Source organism: Didymosphaeria variabile (genome assembly GCF_027946475.1).
Source record: "Didymosphaeria variabile strain IMI 356815 chromosome Unknown scaffold_5, whole genome shotgun sequence".
In the NCBI taxonomy this organism is placed as follows: domain Eukaryota; kingdom Fungi; phylum Ascomycota; class Dothideomycetes; order Pleosporales; family Didymosphaeriaceae; genus Didymosphaeria; species Didymosphaeria variabile.
The window spans coordinates 3,598,176-3,615,248 of NW_026611624.1; the positions used below are offsets into that span (position 1 = coordinate 3,598,176).

Sequence of the window (17,073 nt, forward strand, 5' to 3'; positions counted from 1 at the left end):
CAAAAACAAGCAGCGCGGCAACAACGCAAGACATGTTACCCCGCGTACGTCAGGTGTGGACAAGGGATCGCGGCTCACGGTCTTCGCTGCCCGATACCGGCATAGATCCTTGCACGCTCGCAACTCGCCGTCCTACCGAGTCTACATCCGTCTCAACACTATACTGACCATTATCTACACAGTACAAAATCGCACGGCCAAGCACACTCAGACTCAACGTTTGCAGCTCATAGACTCCAGTTGTCAACGTCGGCCACTCCGAACCACTACTCAATTAAATCGCCCCGTACCGTTGCTTCGACCAGCATGTCTTCGCTAAATATGCACCCCAGATCCCCAGGTTTTCCGCGCAAACGTCGTATTGCAGGCACTCTGCCTGTTCGGCATCTTAACGTCCGTCTTAAGGCTAAATTTACTGGCGGCGCAATTTTGGCCTTGGACATTCGGTAGCTGTCACAGCACACTTCCTTAGTCCCTATGTCATGCTGCGTTCGCTGTTGGTGTGATCCGGTTTGTCGACGCTCATGCCAGGCGCAAGTCCATTATTATTAGATTGCGTCTTGAAGGGAGACGAGTGATGTAGACAGAACATCGACCGATCTGAGGGCGTGTGTTTACCTCTTATGGACGTGGAAGCATTTTCCCACCGCTTATATTGCAAGCGAGTGCTTGGTTGCATACGGAGCCGCAGAATCGTTATTGACGTGCAGTAGGTCAGTGGGATTCTGGTCGAGAAGTGTGTGGATAGGTAAGTCGGCTGGAGTGTATTAAAATTTGGACAGCCATGACGAGTGACGGTCTTCATTAGGGTGTTTGTACGGTGAGCGCTTCATCTGTGTCACACGCAAGGTCTTCCCATTGAGCAAGATCGTAGAGGCACTCTGGTATCTTTGTGCAGATCGGAGGAAGATGAATGGCGTAGTGCTAGTTCATAGTGACACAAACGCCGCTCAGAGTAGATTATCACAACTGCCCACTTCGAAGCACAACTGGTTCGACTTTTCAAAAGACCGTCCTGCAAACGATGATGTAATGTTTGTTTCCCCCCGAAAGACGTTTGAATAGGTGGATAGGAAATTTCCTCTCCTGTGAGCATTTGGATCAAGGCGTGAAGTAACGTACTGAGCATTATAGTCTCTACCACCACATCATCCTAGCTGAGGACTTTATATATTGATTTGATAGTTATAGAATAAGTGAGTGTAGCAACTACGTGTCCAAATAACGTCGCTGCCAGCATAGTACTACATACCTCTTATCACGATACATACTGTCCGCCGCAATAGGCTTAGCGTAAACGGGCTAGGAAGCCGCGGCCTGAAGCCTTGGCAAGGTCAATGCTTCGACGCGCGACACGCATCTAAGCTATCACCTCACCATCAATGTGCACAAGTGGTCGCATCCGTCAGCTTCCACAAAAGAAACGTCAGTGTCGGGGTGATGCACTTATTCCCTTATTCCCTTCCCGTGAGATACTGCGCGTCTCGTCAGGAGTATACCATACTTAACCGAGATGAGAAGACTTGGACACACTACTATTTGACCGCAGCGGGTGAGCAAGTCTAAGATATGTCCAAGTCTATCATGAACGGGAAACGTACGCGAGTACGTAAGGTTTGCACACTCTGGACACACGATGACAACTTCTCGAAGGATGACGTTGTCTTCAACAGCGACAAATTCTCAGAGCTCCCAGCCGCGCCAGGGTCCTTGATACAAGTCATAGCCCTCAAATACGGCACAGCTACCCGTGACTTCCAGTCGTCATCAAGGAACCTCGAGAAGGATGGTACACAGACGAAACACGAAGATCCCAATGATGCAGCCACGGACGTGCATTCACGACGGAGTCGTAAAGAGTCTATTAAGGTCACGCTCGATGAGAATGGATCGGTCATTCAAGAAGATCGCGAAGTGGATACTGACAAGTCATACATTTTTGTTGCAAAACCCTTCCCTACCGAATTGAAATCAAAGCATTCCAACTTGCAAGTCTCCATCGCCGAGAAGATCGCTAAAGTATTCGGACTGCGCAATCGTATGCAGGTTGTTGTTACGCTGGTAAGCGGGACTGGATGCCCTATCGCGATGGGACGCTAATATTGCCAGGCCGACGAGCACAAGCACTCTGCCTCCCACGTGGAGGTCACCTTTCGTGATGAATACCTGGCAAGAGCCGATATGTGGCGCATGTCGATAGCAGAGTTGAGTAACCGTACAGTCTATCGAGGGCAAAAGCTGCTCTTCATGGGGACGATCAAGGCAACAGTGAAGAATGTATACATCAACGGACAGTCCACTCACTCCGGTTACTTTTCATCCATGACAAAGCCTGTGTTTCGCAGCGAATCTGCTCGTTACGTGCTCTTTATACAGATGTCCAAGGAAATGTGGGATTTCGACGCCGAGGGTGCTGGAGAGATCATGTTTAACAAGGTGGTGAATGGCTTTCTACCGGACCTCTTCAAGCGTTGGCTGAGAATCAACGCGAGACATCTTGTGACAATCATATTGTTCACCAGGATGCAGTATGATCCTGAAATCACACCGAAGCAACCTATTGATACCACGAATAACAACGGTTTCGACAGTCGGACTGGTCGCTTCCGCGACTACTATCGTGTGGTTGTCTCCGACATGGCCAGCGGGGATTGGGTCAATATTCTATATCAGCTAAAGAAAGAATTCCGGTCATTCCTCAAGGATGTCTCCCTCATTCCTAGGCAAGACTATTCGTTCTCGAAAGCAGCGATCACGACTCCTGGTGAGACAGAACCTCAATTCATCATTGCCGGTAAACCGTCTACAGCTGCTCAGGGCAATATTCTCGAAGCGATCAACTTGGCTAGTGCCCAGTTTGCAAAGGACTATATTGACCGAGACCTGGTCCGAACCGGCATCTCTGTCATCGTTGTTACTGCGGGCACTGGTGTCTTCGAGGTCGATTACAATATGCTCAAATTAACGACTGACACCCTTGTCGGGTCTGGCATAGGTATAGATCTCGTATGTCTGTCGCCGATGCCACTGCATTCTGTGCCACTCTTTAAATACCGCAACCCTCATTCTATATCGAGTATGCAGAGTGAGGCACACGACGGCCATGACAAAAGTAATTCTGTCAACGACTTTGAATACTACGACGAGAAGACGCCTCGCCAGCACCAACCAAAATTCGGATCGATGATACGAAGATCTCCTCTACACGTCCCGCCTATCATTCTCGGAGGTATACCAGATGCTCAGGACCAGGACGAATGGCGGTATGCAATGCCACACTGGGTCGATGTGTCATTCTGGTCCGGTCCATTTGAAGAAATCCTTGAGCTTGCCAAAGTACGGAAATCCGACAAAATCGTCAAAAAGGTGCAGGAGAAGAGTGGGTCTTTTGCACTTAGGTGTCGTATGTATGAGCTACAGATGATGGGGGTAACGGAGAACGAATTGGGCGACATATCGATACCATATCTGGAAGAAGATCCGTTTTACCCTCAGCGACTGCGCGAGAAATTGGAAACTCCGTCAACCGCTGTTACCCGTATCACGCGAGACGTGACAGTAGCCACAGGGACACTTCCATCGAATGAAACCGAAGACAAACCCGAAAATGAGCTTGAGGAGATCAAACAGTTGCTTGAAAGGTGGATGGACGATTTTGACAGCAATGTGTTCACACCTCGGATGGACAAAAATATGCGCCATGACCAAGACCATCCAGTAAAGCAATTCAGTATTTCAAACGTAAAGCATGAGCAGCCAGAAGAGATGGCTAAGAGCTCATTCTTGGCTTCCTCGTACCGCAATTTTACCGCCTCTATCGGGAAGACTGCTCGGCCTCCCCCAGACGCAGAATTTCCCCAACTCACACGAAACATATCTCGGGAGGCCGATGGCTCGTCTCGAGGGAGCGTGTTCCACGTACCTGAATACAGTGGCCCTGGTGTACCTCGAGCGGACGTGTTGGCTCGGCAAATGGCCATGGAACAATCAAATAGTACGAAGCCCGGGCCAACGTCGCACAGAAGAGGTGGTTCTGGAGACTCAAGTGACCATCGTAAGTCACGATACTCCACTCCGCGCGATTCGCCCGCCCCGAGTAGGGGCCATAGTCCTCCAAAAGAAAGCGGACTTCCACCATTTCCTCGCACGGCGTCCACTGCAACCTCTATTACAAGTGAAACAAACCCCGCTCGGTGGTTCCTTAGACAGATTAGTTTCGGCGGAAGGAAAGGTGCAGCACCCAAGGCAACCACAGAGGCGGCCATCGGGCAAGCTACCATTGACATTACACCCGGCAAAGTCAAACCAGCAAAGTTGGCCTTGGGGAATGAAAACCATAGAGGTGCTATTGCTGAGAAGCTCGCAAGTACACGAATGGAGAAATCGCAACCCATTGCTATCAGAAGTGTATCGCGAGCGGGCTTGCCGTCAGACGAATCATCTTCGCCAAGCAACGCGGGTCATTCAGTTGAGACGGTCAAGGGGCTACGCACCATGAGGACGACGATTCCGTCTCATCCAGGCTCCGTCGTCAAAGACCCAGGATCCACTTTCTTGCTTGCGGGCTCGCGTGCCTTGGGCGATTCTGTTCCTCCAAAACTAGACATGCTGTCAACGAGCGGAGGCGCGAAAGTCATCCCTCGAACCTTGTCACCTACCAGCGCCATTGCTCCCTGGGCTGTGCTCGTCAATCCCTGCAATCCGAAGAAGAACAATATCAGCATTGCCAGCCAGTTTCGACGGTGGCAACATGTGTTCCCCAAGCGATTAAAAACTGCTTCTGTGAAATGGAAATCACTTTGCTCTCCAGCTGCGGTGCCCCTGACAAACGAGTATTTTCCTAGCCCTGAGCAACTGGCGACGGAGTACAATGAGAGTCCGTATAAGATTACACAGAACGATGACGAAGAGATGCTCGAAGCTCCCAAATCTCGAGAGTCTCTAGTTCGTGAGCTTATAGCGTTTCGGTTGTCTCATGGCTTCCAGATCATTGTGGGCTCCGCGGTAGCGGACTTCTCAGGACGTCGTGAACTGGACTTGGCCAAGATATTCGACGCGGAATACATGTCTCGTGACGGTGATACTGTTTTTCTCAGTATTGGTAATACCATCCACCAGCTTGTTTGTGTCGCTGGTGGCGAGGTTGAGATCAAGCGATACAGTCGCAAACCTACAACAGCACTCCAATCATCGGCAGGTATTGACACACCTTTCCCTTATAAGCCATACATACGAACGGCATTTGAGGATCAGTACGAGGCACGAAACGTCATCCTTCGACCACCTCGAAAAGAGTACAACTGGAACTTCATCGATACCTTCCTCGCGGGATACCAAGACGAATTCTCCGAAGTTCTACGGTTCTGGAGAGCCCGTTTCGTACTGATACCGGTGGACCTACCGACCATAAATAGACGACCACTGCCGATGCTGGCTGAGGATTCTGAGGAAGAGATTCGGCTCGAAGGGATTCGGAAGTTGACTCAAGTATGGCAAAAGTACCGTTATATTCCACCCGAGGAGCGTCATTTCCAGGCTACGAACAGTCGAAAACAGAAAGACCCCAATCCCCTTGCGATCGAATATCAAACTCGTGACCCTTCCGCTATAGTTGCTGCAGGTGCAGACAATTCTTTGATCAACGACACCGAGAGCGAGTTTCCGACATCAATCTTCTCAGAGACGGAGCAATACCACACTTCGAACATTGACATAAAGAAGCTTGCTGAAGATATTCAAGGTGAAGGAGGTGTCCCTATGCTTGACCGACGGTGGCACATGCGGTTGCATTACAACTGTTTCCTAGGTTTCGATCTCACGAGCTGGTTGCTGTCAAACTTCAAGGATGTCGACACGCGCGACGAAGCTGTGGACCTGGGAAACCAGCTCATGAAGAAAGGTCTCTTCCATCATGTCCAGAAACGACACGCATTCCGCGACGGAAACTTCTTCTACTCAGTCGCCCCTGAGTATCGCGCACCACGACCTGAATCAAAAAGTGGCTGGTTTGGCATGCGTAAATCTGATCGATCTGTGCCCTCTACACCTCTTTCCGATGGCCCACGTTCTTCGCCTTTGGCTTCCCGAGGAAGCTTACGCTCACGTCCCAGTACTGGCGATTCGTCAAGTGCAGATTCTGAGAAAGGTGGAGAGAAGACTCCGACTCGTTCGGGCACTCCCAAACGTAAAGTCTTGCTGTCGCGTGTCATGCGGTACGACGTAGACCCTCGCAAGCGTTCCTATCGACCGGAGATTATCTCGTTGCACTACGACCGTTTGTCGAACCCAGACAACTGCTACCATATCCGCATCGATTGGATGAATGTAACGGCGAAACTTATCGAGGATGCTATTGTATCCTGGGCCACTAGTGTCGAAAAGTATGGCCTAAAGTTAGTCGAGGTGCCAATTGCTGAAGCATCGAACATTGCCGACCACCACCCTTTCCGCGAACCATACATAATCAAGCTTGCTCTACAACCACCTCAAACAAATACTGATGCCAGCTGGGATTCGTCACACTTTTCAACACAGTACACCAAGAACGATAGGTTTGCATATCACAAAGCTTTGCTGCGCCGGCTGAACTTTGTGCTAGACATCGAATCTGCCGATTCTTTCCCTACCGATGTCGAGGTGGCATACTCATGGGGGAGCCCAGATTACAAGTACACACAATTCATTCACAAGAGCGGCACACTCATGGCACAGATACTGCACGACGGTAATTTCGCAGTACTAGCAAATCGTCTAGCGCATAACCGCGCAAAGGACACGAACAGGTTCCGACCGACAGATCCATACGAACATAAACGCGTAGTCAACGATAAAGACCGGATGCCCACGACCCCAGCAGAACGTGCGAACCCACATCGGTCACCGTTCTCTAGTCCGCTCGCCCGTCCGGTTCAGGATTCTAGCCTTCTTCACAGTGCGCTGCAGGACAAACCGTCCGCCACCCCTACGCCAATTACAGCGACTTCGGCATCAGCTGCGACCATAACCCAGAGTCCTGAGCAAGTCAAAGACGAGCTTGAAGCATTTTGCTCAAACGCTACCCTTCTGCAAGCATTCTATGCCACCGAGGTGTTCAAGCAAGCGCCGCATCCCTCGCCTTCTCCACGCATAATGCCCGTTCTCGATAACAACATCCCGGCATTGGGTCTGCCTCCGGCGATTAATGTTTTCGGCGCGAGCCCAGCTAACAGTCCCGGGTGGTCATTGGGTGGAAGTGTAATAATCGGTGGAAGTACTATTGCGGGAAGGAGGCAGGGGAACGAGGAAAGCAACGTAACCGCAGGAGGTGGTATGCGACCAAGTCTGCTCGGAGCGATGGGTGGAAGAAGAAGAAGTGTAGCTTTGGAGGAGATCATGCTACCAAAGAGGTCGGAAAGCCAGTCGAGCTCAGGGACAGGATAGTTTGCCATACAGCCGATGTGATCTAGTTCCATCCACTTGTAATCGTTCATCTTGCTATCAAAGTTGACATACCCTTCAAACGCACTTTTGGTTTTTTGCCTATTCTGGCAAACTGGGGACAGAGTAACAATGTTCTTTGTCAAATATTACCAGGCCCGTTGTATTCCTACAATGTAGGTACACATGGCAGTTGGGCCTCATAAGTTGCCGAAGAGCTGCTTTCCCCTTCCGGTCTCGCACACTGATCCTCCGCAAAATGCCTACTCAAAGCGACGCAGGTTGCCACTCGCGCCGTAAGACCAACCATTCTATCCCCGCAACTCACAAAGCATTGCGGCAACATTACACGGCTTTGCTTTCGGGTACTGAGTTCTACTATCAAGACTCCAAGGGGCTTCCGGTCGTACCGGTTCGTCAAGTCATCAATGCCAACCATGTGATTCCTACTCTACTGAAGCAGAACGCTCTCAACGCTTCACATTGGGCGGAGATCAAAAAGCCTACGTACCATATTGGTAAGTGGCCACCTACCAGCGTCGAAGATATCCTCGGTTCTCCTGCCAAGGAAGAGGAATGCGGTGTCTGTGACAAGGACACATCCGCTTGCGACTGCGACTGCGACTACCAACAGTGGTCGGCCCAGATGCAAATTTTCTGGATCGAGAACATCCGCATCTCACTTACCCCTAGCAAGGGCTATGGAGTGTTCGCTCGATCAGACTTCAAGGCCAATCAAGTCCTAGGTGAGTACACCGGTGAACTCGTTCCCATTGACAAGACTAGGTCTGACGAGGAGACGCAGTATCTTGCCAACATAAATATTGGAAAGGCAAGTTTGACACAAAAGGGTACTTTGGCCTGTCGGCAGCCGTACTGTTGTATCGATGCTGCCAGCAAAGGTTCGGTTTTCCGCTTCTTGAATCATTCCTGTGATCATAATGCTGCTTTGATTCTTGGGCGCATCGGCATGAGTAGGAGGGTTATGATGATTCAGACCACCAAGCCGATTGCGGAAGGTGAAGAGATTACGATCGATTACGGTCCTGAGTACTTTCAGCCAGGTGAGAGCTGTCGGTGCGGTTCGGAAATCTGCCGTTTCCCCGGCTGACTCTGATCCACAGTCGTTTCGCTTCCTAGAGTAGGTACTTAAATCCTGAGCATACCTAGGTAGATGGCTGTTTCCTCAATACAAAAGACATTTCACTTACTCCCCCTACAAAAGTTTTGCCATAATCGCTTATTGAGCGTAATCTGTTTCCATCCCCCTGGGGCGTAAACATTGGAATCCCGGTGCCAAGCCAAGCCCGCTGCTGATTTCACCTGGCACCCTGGTCAGCGTGCAATACCTATTTGCTCCGCCGTGTTGCTGAAACGAAACGCCAAATCAGACAACGACTCATCGTCTTCATCTCCAGGGTATTTGTTTCAGCTTTCCTTCATTCACTATCAATCCATGGATTGATTGTATCGACGATTAAAACACTAAGTCCATCCAATACCATATCGTGCGCCCGCTCCACTTGTCGTAGTAAGCTTACCTTTGTTACCAACCTGGGCTCATAAACAACAATGCCACCAATTCCCTTCGAAACCCCACCGGGAACGGCAGAATGGAACCACACCATCACGCATGACGACTACACCAAGATGCTGAACGGGCACACTCCGCGCGACATGGACGACAAGGTTTGGATCAAAGCCAAGGTACCCGAAGCGCAGAGCAACGCTATGTTCCATATCTACTATGGCTGGAAACCTCGTGAGGTCATCCGGCTCGAAATTGTCGCGGGCGACCCCAACAACACCGAGGCCAAGGAATGGGCTACTATTATCAAGATATGGTGGAAAAAAGAGTTCTCGGGAGAGGAACCCATGACTGAAGAGGAGGCTAAGAAGAGCGTTATTAATACATGCAACAATATGTTGGGTTGCAAGATAGAGCACGAAGACGAGGATGAGGGCGAGACCGAGGAGAATGAAGATGAGGACAAGAAGGAAAAGGACAAGAAGGAAAAGGACAAGAAGGAAAAGGACAAGAAGGAAAAGGACAAGAAGGAAAAGGACAAGAAGGAAAAGGACAAGAAGGAAAAGGACAAGAAGGAAAAGGACAAGAAGGAAAAGGACAAGAAGGAAAAGGACAAGAAGGAAAAGGACAAGGGTTAGAATACGGACCAGGCAAATAATTGATCAGTGTGTACGTTGCGTTGAGTTCTCTGCAGGTGCGCGAGCGTGGTTTCCGCGAGAGAGGGGGCGTGGAGAGCACGTCTGGGGAAGCGTGCGAGCCCATGTAGATGAGGTGCGAGGTGCCCCGGATGTCACACTACCGCGGAGTCGGGAGCCGTGGGCTGCCAAAGACTAGTTTGCAGCCAGACTAGTTTGGGGGCACCTTCCGCGGAGTACCTACTAAAGAACTTTAAGCAGTTGGCTTATATGGTATGCTTTCGTTCTTCATTCACCCTGGCGCCTCATTATAGATTCAAGTCAGCAATTTTATGCCAGCAGGGAATCATGCTTCGATGAAGCTCTACGAGTGGCGATTAAATCCCGCTACCTGACAGTCGGTCTGCTACACACACCAAGTTAAACTAACACATTATCTCTTGACTGGAACCGTGCCTCGTTCTGTTGCGTCTCCGTTATGCTGTCAATCTACTACGTTTATGGAGCTCGACTGAATTCCTGTACGCCCAGTGTGTGCGTCTATCATCTCAAGTCATTAAGATGACCTTCCCTGCAATCTTCTTCCTTATGCGCAAGCCTTCCCTCACCCTTGAGAAGTTTAGAAACGTTTACGAGAACAAGCACCTTCCCTTGCTCTAGTCACTCTCTGGTCCTGCAGCTTCGCTTCGCTATCGTCGTTATTATGTCTCTCAAACGATCACCGAGATACCCGTTACTCCTGCCTGTCCTCCTCCATCGTCTCAATTGACCATCGATGAAACCTCCGAAGACCCCAACTATGATTGCATAGCCGAACTATCGTGGGCAGACGAGAAAACATTCCACGATTTCAACCGGATGTACAAGCTACCGGGAAACCTGGCCAGGATAGCATCGAGTGAAGACGAGTTTCTGGTGCGAGAAAAGCTTCGGGCTATCGTCATTGGGAATTTGAGATAGAGCTCAGCCCATCAGCGACGGCGATCGCGCAAGAGGCAAGAGCTTGCATTGAATGCACATGTATGATCTAGAAGAGACATATGAAGATCAAGAACGAGCTGGCTGTAGAGATCCTTTGGCGCGTGGTACCCTTTCCATTGTGTGGCAAATTTGGCAATGGAGTTATCTTGTCAAAACGTCCTGAAATATAGGATATACTGCATCACGCCATTGTATCCATAGCCGTTGAACCTTGCCGCGGCCGTTTATTCTCCTTGTTTTGATCTGCCGTGAAACAAAAGCTACACTGAGCACGAGCTCCTTCCGGACCGGGTTGGGGCAGACGTTCGGAAATGGTATTAACGTTGCAAACTTGGTAGTGCAAGACATCCTCTTTGGCCCTGTTTCCGTTCACACCTTGGTTTTCCGGTTTGCTTAGTGCAGTCATGTAGTTGGCACAGAACGGCGGCACCCAGTCATATGGACCATCTCTCGAGCAAGTCGCGCATGTATAGACTTGTCGTCTACACATTGTATAGCTGATGTAGATAGACGGACGCTGTCGGCTTATGGTGAAAGATGGAACGAAAGAATATTGAATGGTATTGAGGTGGTCATGCGATCACTGCCGGAACTTGTCAAGGAGAAGTAAGACGCGTGGGCCGGATCGCGCATCGGCTGTCCGATAAGGTTTGCGCTGTCGAAGAGATGTCCGGCAGCCGTACGAGTTGTTTTTAACTGCAATGAGGGCCTGCAAAGTCTCGTTAGTGAAAGCCATGCTTACTGGCGTCGGGCCACGTAAGGCCAGAGATTATCTCGGGATGATGGGTGTGTAGAGAAGCAGTATTTCGGTACCGATGGGGAGATGTTTACTTCGAGGATGGCGTGCCACCAAGACAGGCACCGAGCAATGACCGATCAGCGGAGTCTTCCATAATCCATCAGCAGACCGATTGTGTGAAAGCACGGAGTTAAAGTTATGCAAGGCGCATTCCAGCGCTTTGATGACACGGACCACCCTTAGATGTCACAATAACCATGGCAGAAATTTCCGCAAACGGTCAAGCAAGTTCTGAGATCTCAGTATCCGAATATGAATATTCGTCTGTAAATGATTGAGAGCGCTACCTTGTAGAGTGATCACCGCATCACCGGTGTCAATATCTGTATAGGGTATGATGTAGATGGTAGCCATCCGTGTATCTACCGCTCTCTCCTAACGGATAACGCCTGACGCCCAATTCACGGCAGCTTCGTAGATGTTCTACTTTTTCGATGCCTTGCCCTTCGCCTCTGTGTCGCTCAGCTCGCGTATGAATACCTTGATAGCGCCATCGGGGACATCGTCCGAACCGTCCTCGAAACCTGGACTGACGCCGACCGCCACGTACTTTCCGTCGGTGCTGAAGTCAATCGTCTGGACACTTGCGGGGAACCGCTGGTACTGCCTGATCCTCCTCTTGTGCACGGCATCCCATAAAGCAACCACACCATCTCCACCACCGGACGCGAAAGTGCCATGAACGGGATGGAAGGCCAGCGCATTTACCGGGTATACTACGTCTTGTCCCTCAACCGTCTGTCGGTGGCACTTGAACGCGTATTTGCGCGACTGCGATTCCTCACTCGGGTCAAACCATTCGACAGCCACTCTGCCTTCGATACTAGAGCTGGCATAGCCTGCGTCGTTAGGCATACACGATACCGCGCGTGTCATATACTTCATGCTGCTTTCCCTCTGCTGCCACGGCTTCACGTCTTGATGGCCGCCCGCCTGTGCTGCCTGTGCCAGCATGTCCATCTCGTATATGTTGACTGAGCGATTGGCCATGGCTACAACGAGCTTTGTAGGTGACGCAGTGAGGGAGAATGCTTTTGCGGGAAGCGCCACTGTAGAGAATTCGCCGGGTTGTGAGAGGTCGTGCAGATGGAGGGTGGAGTCCCATGACGAAGAGACTAAGAGATTGTGAGGAGCCGAATAGAAGACGTTGCGTACGCCAGCTGAATGTGTTGATAGCACGGTTTGCGCGCCGCTGTCTAAGTCGATTCTGCGCACTTCCCAATCCATACCTGCGCTGAAGGCCTCATTGTCGTCTCGCCCAAAACACACATCTAGTACGGGGGCGGAATGCTCGAACTTCTGCAGAAGCTTGCCGCCCGGTTCAGCAAGGGTATCGTAGAGATAAACATTTCGGTCCCACGAGGATACGAGTAGGCGCGAAGAGGAGTTTGGCGCAAACTTGACAGCGGATATGGGGTCGGTGGGATTCTGAGCGAGCTCAAATTGGCCTTTGGACGACATCAGCTGTGTCAAACAATTGAATTCAAGGAGAGGTACTTACTGGACATGTTTGCGCGGAAAGACAGGGTATTGAATGCGGACTGAAGAAGGTGCCTTCCGCAGTAAACATGATCGGGCCTTCCTTTTTCCGGCTAGGGAAGGTTCGAGCTTCAAGCTACCCCTCCCCTTCCTCGTTCTTGCGCCCCGCGCCTGTATACATCAGTGCCTCACATCGACACCACAATATTTCCAAGATGCCGTTCGCACAATTGGTAATCGGACCACCGGGCTCTGGCAAGTCAACGTACTGCGATGGCATGGAGCAGTTTATGACTGCAATCGAGCGCAAAGTTTCCGTCGTCAACCTCGATCCGGCCAACGACCACACCTCATATCAGCCGGACTTGGACGTAAGGGACCTAGTCACAATAGACGAAATCATGGAGCAGGAAACACTAGGACCGAACGGAGGCATACTGTATGCGCTGGAGGAGCTAGAACACAACTTTGACTGGCTGGAGAAAGGCTTGAAGGAACTCGGAGGTCCGCGGACACCTATGCGCCCGCTGTAAGAGGAAGCAAAGGCTGAGTCTGGATAGATGATTACATACTCTTCGACTGTCCCGGTCAAGTCGAGCTGTTCACACACCACTCGTCGTTACGGAACATCTTCTTCCGCCTCCAAAAGATTGGGTACCGAGTATTCTTCACCTCTCTTGCTCGTCGACCTCTGCTGACTGTTGGCAGCTCGTAGTTGTCCACCTGACCGATTCCATCGTACTCTCGAGACCCTCGCTATACGTCTCCTCGCTGCTACTCGCATTACGAAGCATGCTGCAGATGGACTTACCACACCTTAACGTCCTCACCAAGATCGACAACCTGCGCAACTATGGGGATCTACCTTTCAATCTCGACTTCTATACGGAGGTGCAGGACTTGAATTACTTGCTTCCCCTTTTGAATAGGGAGCAGACATCTGGTATTCCAGGGCCAAGTTCGGCTATGCAAGATGAAAAACCGGACACTAATATGGATGAAGAGGAACCTACGTCAAAGTTTTCGGCACTGAACAAGGCTATCGTAGAACTGGTTGAAGACTTCGCTCTAGTCGGCTTCGAAACCCTTGCTGTAGAGGACAAGAGGAGCATGATGACACTGCTGCGTGCTATCGACCGAGCAGGAGGCTATGCATTTGGAGGAGTCGAGGGTGCAAATGATACCGTATGGCAGATGGCCATGCGGTCAGAAGGCGTCACGATGGATGCACGCGATGTGCAGGAAAGGTGGCTAGACCGACGCGATGAGCTAGACGACGAGGAACGGCGTGCATGGGCAGAGGAGAGCAAAGAAATGAAAGACCCGCCGCAAGAAGCCCCGCCAGCGGAATCCACATCAGCACCCAACCAAGCAGTCAGGCTCACGACGACCGCTGGAGGCGGTGACGACGACGACGACATGGAGGACGATCTCGAAGAGATGCGCAAATTCATGGACGAAAAGAAGGATGGTGGAGTAAATGTGACGAAAGGATAGATACGTTATCTAATGCATCGGGCGGTGTTCTGGGTAAAATGATACCATACTGGAATTAATACATTTTGGTCTTGTTTGACTACGGCGCAAACCACAAGATTGCGGATGTCCACGTCTATGTCCATGATTCTCGCTGTTGCGCGTGATAAATGAAGAAGCCTAGCTGCCCGCTGTTATTTGCAAGTCATGACGAAAGGGTTTATATCCTGTTCGTCTGCACATTGTGCCAGAAGTCCAGTCGAGCTCCCGTGAGAGTATGTATTGCGGTTGGAGAACCGTCCTTGTTCTGCTAACTCTTGAATGCAAAGGAAGAGCAATAAGGCCTATCATCTGATCTACTTGCGGGCCCCTCTAGCCACTAGTGCATGGTGTAGCGTCGCAGTGAATGTAGTGGTCGCGTGCAAGGTTAATCCACTCTGCTGCGCTGTTATGAAACGAATACGCGCCTCCGCTCACCCAGAGAGTTTCCACTGCCCCGCACACTTCTACCCGTTAGTTGAAAGCGATTTCATTTGGGAGCATTTCCAACATCTGCTTTTAAACTCATCCATTGTTTTATGGCCAGCAAAGCGCTCTTTGTGAAACGTGGTAAAAGAACATCGAAGCTCCCGGTATGCACCTCAAGCGGAGGCGGAACAGCGCTAGTCAGGGGATCCCTGCACAGTCGCCATCTTCGACTGCGCACCCAAAGCGTCTGTTCAAGAGACCGAAGGGCACGGCTCGACAACGCGCCGCCGTTTTTCCATATCACGAATCAGACATGACTGAGCTGGTAGAATACATACATACGCACGAAGAAGCCTTCCGAAACCGCAACCGCCTTGCGTCCCTTTACTCCGACTTTCGAGAACAGCAACAGACCAACCCCGAAGGCTACCTCGCAAACCTCAACGCGTGGAAGAAAGCTCTGGAACATGCGGCTCGCGCAGGTGTTCTTCCTGGCTCTGGTACCACGCGAAATCTCCTAATCATCGACACCGGCAACGAGCTCTCGCGCGCCTTACAGCATAAAGACTTCGGGTTGCCCACTTGTTTGCGCGATGTTTTCCAAGACGCAATCAAGAAAGGGTCCTTTGTACCGGCACAAGACTGGATGACGTCGACGCAGCCGATCTACCAGAAATCATGGTTCAAGCTGCCAAAGGTTTCCGTAGGCGGTTTGTTATCCAGCGCATGGGAGATGGGCAAGAGCTCTTTGCTCGGGCCTTCAACTCAGCTGCCGGCTGGCCCTTTCGTGGTAGTCGCAAACGTGGAAGCCGCCGCAGAGACGATCTTGAAACAATACCGAGACCAGCCGCACACCTCGTTCGCGGACCGTATATTCTCGAAGCCAGCCTTCCTAGAGCGTTTCGGAAAGGTCCTGAATCAGGAAAAGCCAATCACCGCGCGCGATCTAGACGTCCTACTTGTACACTTGGTCCGCGATAGACAGGCACTGGCAGTGGAGAGAAATACTGTCAAGTTCAAAGCCGACACGGAAGACCATCCTTCGCCAGTCACGCAAGAGGATGCAGCCATGGCGGAGCTGCATGATGCAGTCAACAAGGTGCAGGCGCGCGTTGCTCTTCTGCAAGAAAATGTCTCCAAGACTGAGCTGGCAGCAAAGGAAGCCGTACAGCTCAAGCAGCTGGCCCGCGCTAAGATTTGTTTGCGGTCGAAGAAGCTGGCCCAATCATCGCTGGACCACTACACTAATTTAGGTATGCAGCTCGAAGAATCATATATGAAGCTCCAGCAAGCGGCGGACAACGTTGGGATGTTGGATGCCATGAAAGCTGGGGCAGAAGCTATGGCCCTTCTGAATAAGAAGGTTGGTGGCGCAGAGGGCGTCCAGCAGGTGATGGACTCGGTCAACGAAGAGATGGCCACTACTGAGGAGATCACGAACATCATCAATGAATCTGCCACTCCGATCGATGAAAGTGAAATTGATGATGAATTTGCCGAGCTTGAGAAGGCCGAGAAAGAAAAGCAGGAGAAGGAAGAAGCAGCGAAGACTGCTGAGCTCCTCGCCGAGCTTCCCGACACGAAGAAGTTGCGCGAAGAACAGGATCTTGAGACAGCCGAAATATCCAGTCAGCTGTCAAACATCACTGTCTCAACACCAGAAAAAGAAGAGAGAGAAGAGCGAGTTGCAATGCCTGCTTAGGCATTCGAACCTGCCGCTTACTAGCATGGAAAGATACGTGGTGACTTGCATGACGTGGGCAATGTCGGGGTATCATAGGCACGTTCACGACGTTCCGATTCGCAAGGTCATGCTTTGCGTGACCTAGATCAAGATTTGGAAGAGGATACCTCCAAAGGTAGAAGGAGTATGCATTGACGAATTACGACGCAAATGCATCGGGTATTAACGGTCGGCGTTGAAATCTTTGAAGCATTTTTAAACGTGCAGCTCACACTTGTATCTACTGCAGCAATAGATAACTTACCGCATCTTGTATAGAGGTACACGGTTGCACATAATTGGGGTTTGGCGTTGTAGATACCACAGCATACAATCAGACAAATTCTGTAACTCCGTCTTGGACAAACAATTACGAGTTCGTGTTTGTTGTAGAGCAAAGTGACGTTCTTCAACAGTGGTAACCTTCCTTCCGAGCTCGCATCCACTAAGCCGGATCCGCCCGCTCAAACGTGACTCCCTGCCGCCACAGCCGCCAAGCTTCTCGACGACAACTCTACGCCGCCAAAGCAACAGCTTCTCCACACCTCTACGCCGCCTCCTCCCTCGG

The 17,073-nt window shown here is 50.8% G+C and overlaps 4 protein-coding genes across 4 annotated transcripts; 3 read left to right on the forward strand and 1 right to left on the reverse strand.

Moving 5' to 3' along the window:
* Positions 1-1,584: 1,584 nt before the first annotated feature.
* On the forward strand, positions 1,585-9,582 carry IML1 (vacuolar membrane-associated protein iml1; the record flags this gene model as incomplete). Its single annotated transcript, XM_056216397.1, has 4 exons — positions 1,585-2,061; positions 2,110-7,306; positions 7,803-8,480; positions 9,029-9,582. 4 exons carry the CDS (start codon positions 1,585-1,587, stop codon positions 9,580-9,582), a joined length of 6,906 nt encoding a protein of 2,301 aa, XP_056070644.1.
* A 2,200-nt stretch (positions 9,583-11,782) lies between these two features.
* BUB3 (mitotic spindle checkpoint protein Bub3) lies at positions 11,783-12,867 on the reverse strand (the record flags this gene model as incomplete). The annotated part of the gene is made up of 2 exons (XM_056216398.1): positions 11,783-12,807; positions 12,861-12,867. 2 exons carry the CDS (start codon positions 12,865-12,867, stop codon positions 11,783-11,785), a joined length of 1,032 nt encoding a protein of 343 aa, XP_056070645.1.
* Positions 12,868-13,053: 186 nt separating this feature from the next.
* On the forward strand, positions 13,054-14,335 carry N0V89_007638 (uncharacterized protein; the record flags this gene model as incomplete). Its single annotated transcript, XM_056216399.1, has 3 exons — positions 13,054-13,342; positions 13,399-13,499; positions 13,547-14,335. The coding sequence occupies 3 exons, from the start codon at positions 13,054-13,056 to the stop codon at positions 14,333-14,335; spliced, it is 1,179 nt and encodes a 392-aa protein (XP_056070646.1).
* Positions 14,336-14,948: 613 nt separating this feature from the next.
* N0V89_007639 (uncharacterized protein) lies at positions 14,949-16,484 on the forward strand (the record flags this gene model as incomplete). Its single annotated transcript, XM_056216400.1, has 1 exon — positions 14,949-16,484. One exon carries the CDS (start codon positions 14,949-14,951, stop codon positions 16,482-16,484), a length of 1,536 nt encoding a protein of 511 aa, XP_056070647.1.
* Positions 16,485-17,073: the final 589 nt, after the last annotated feature.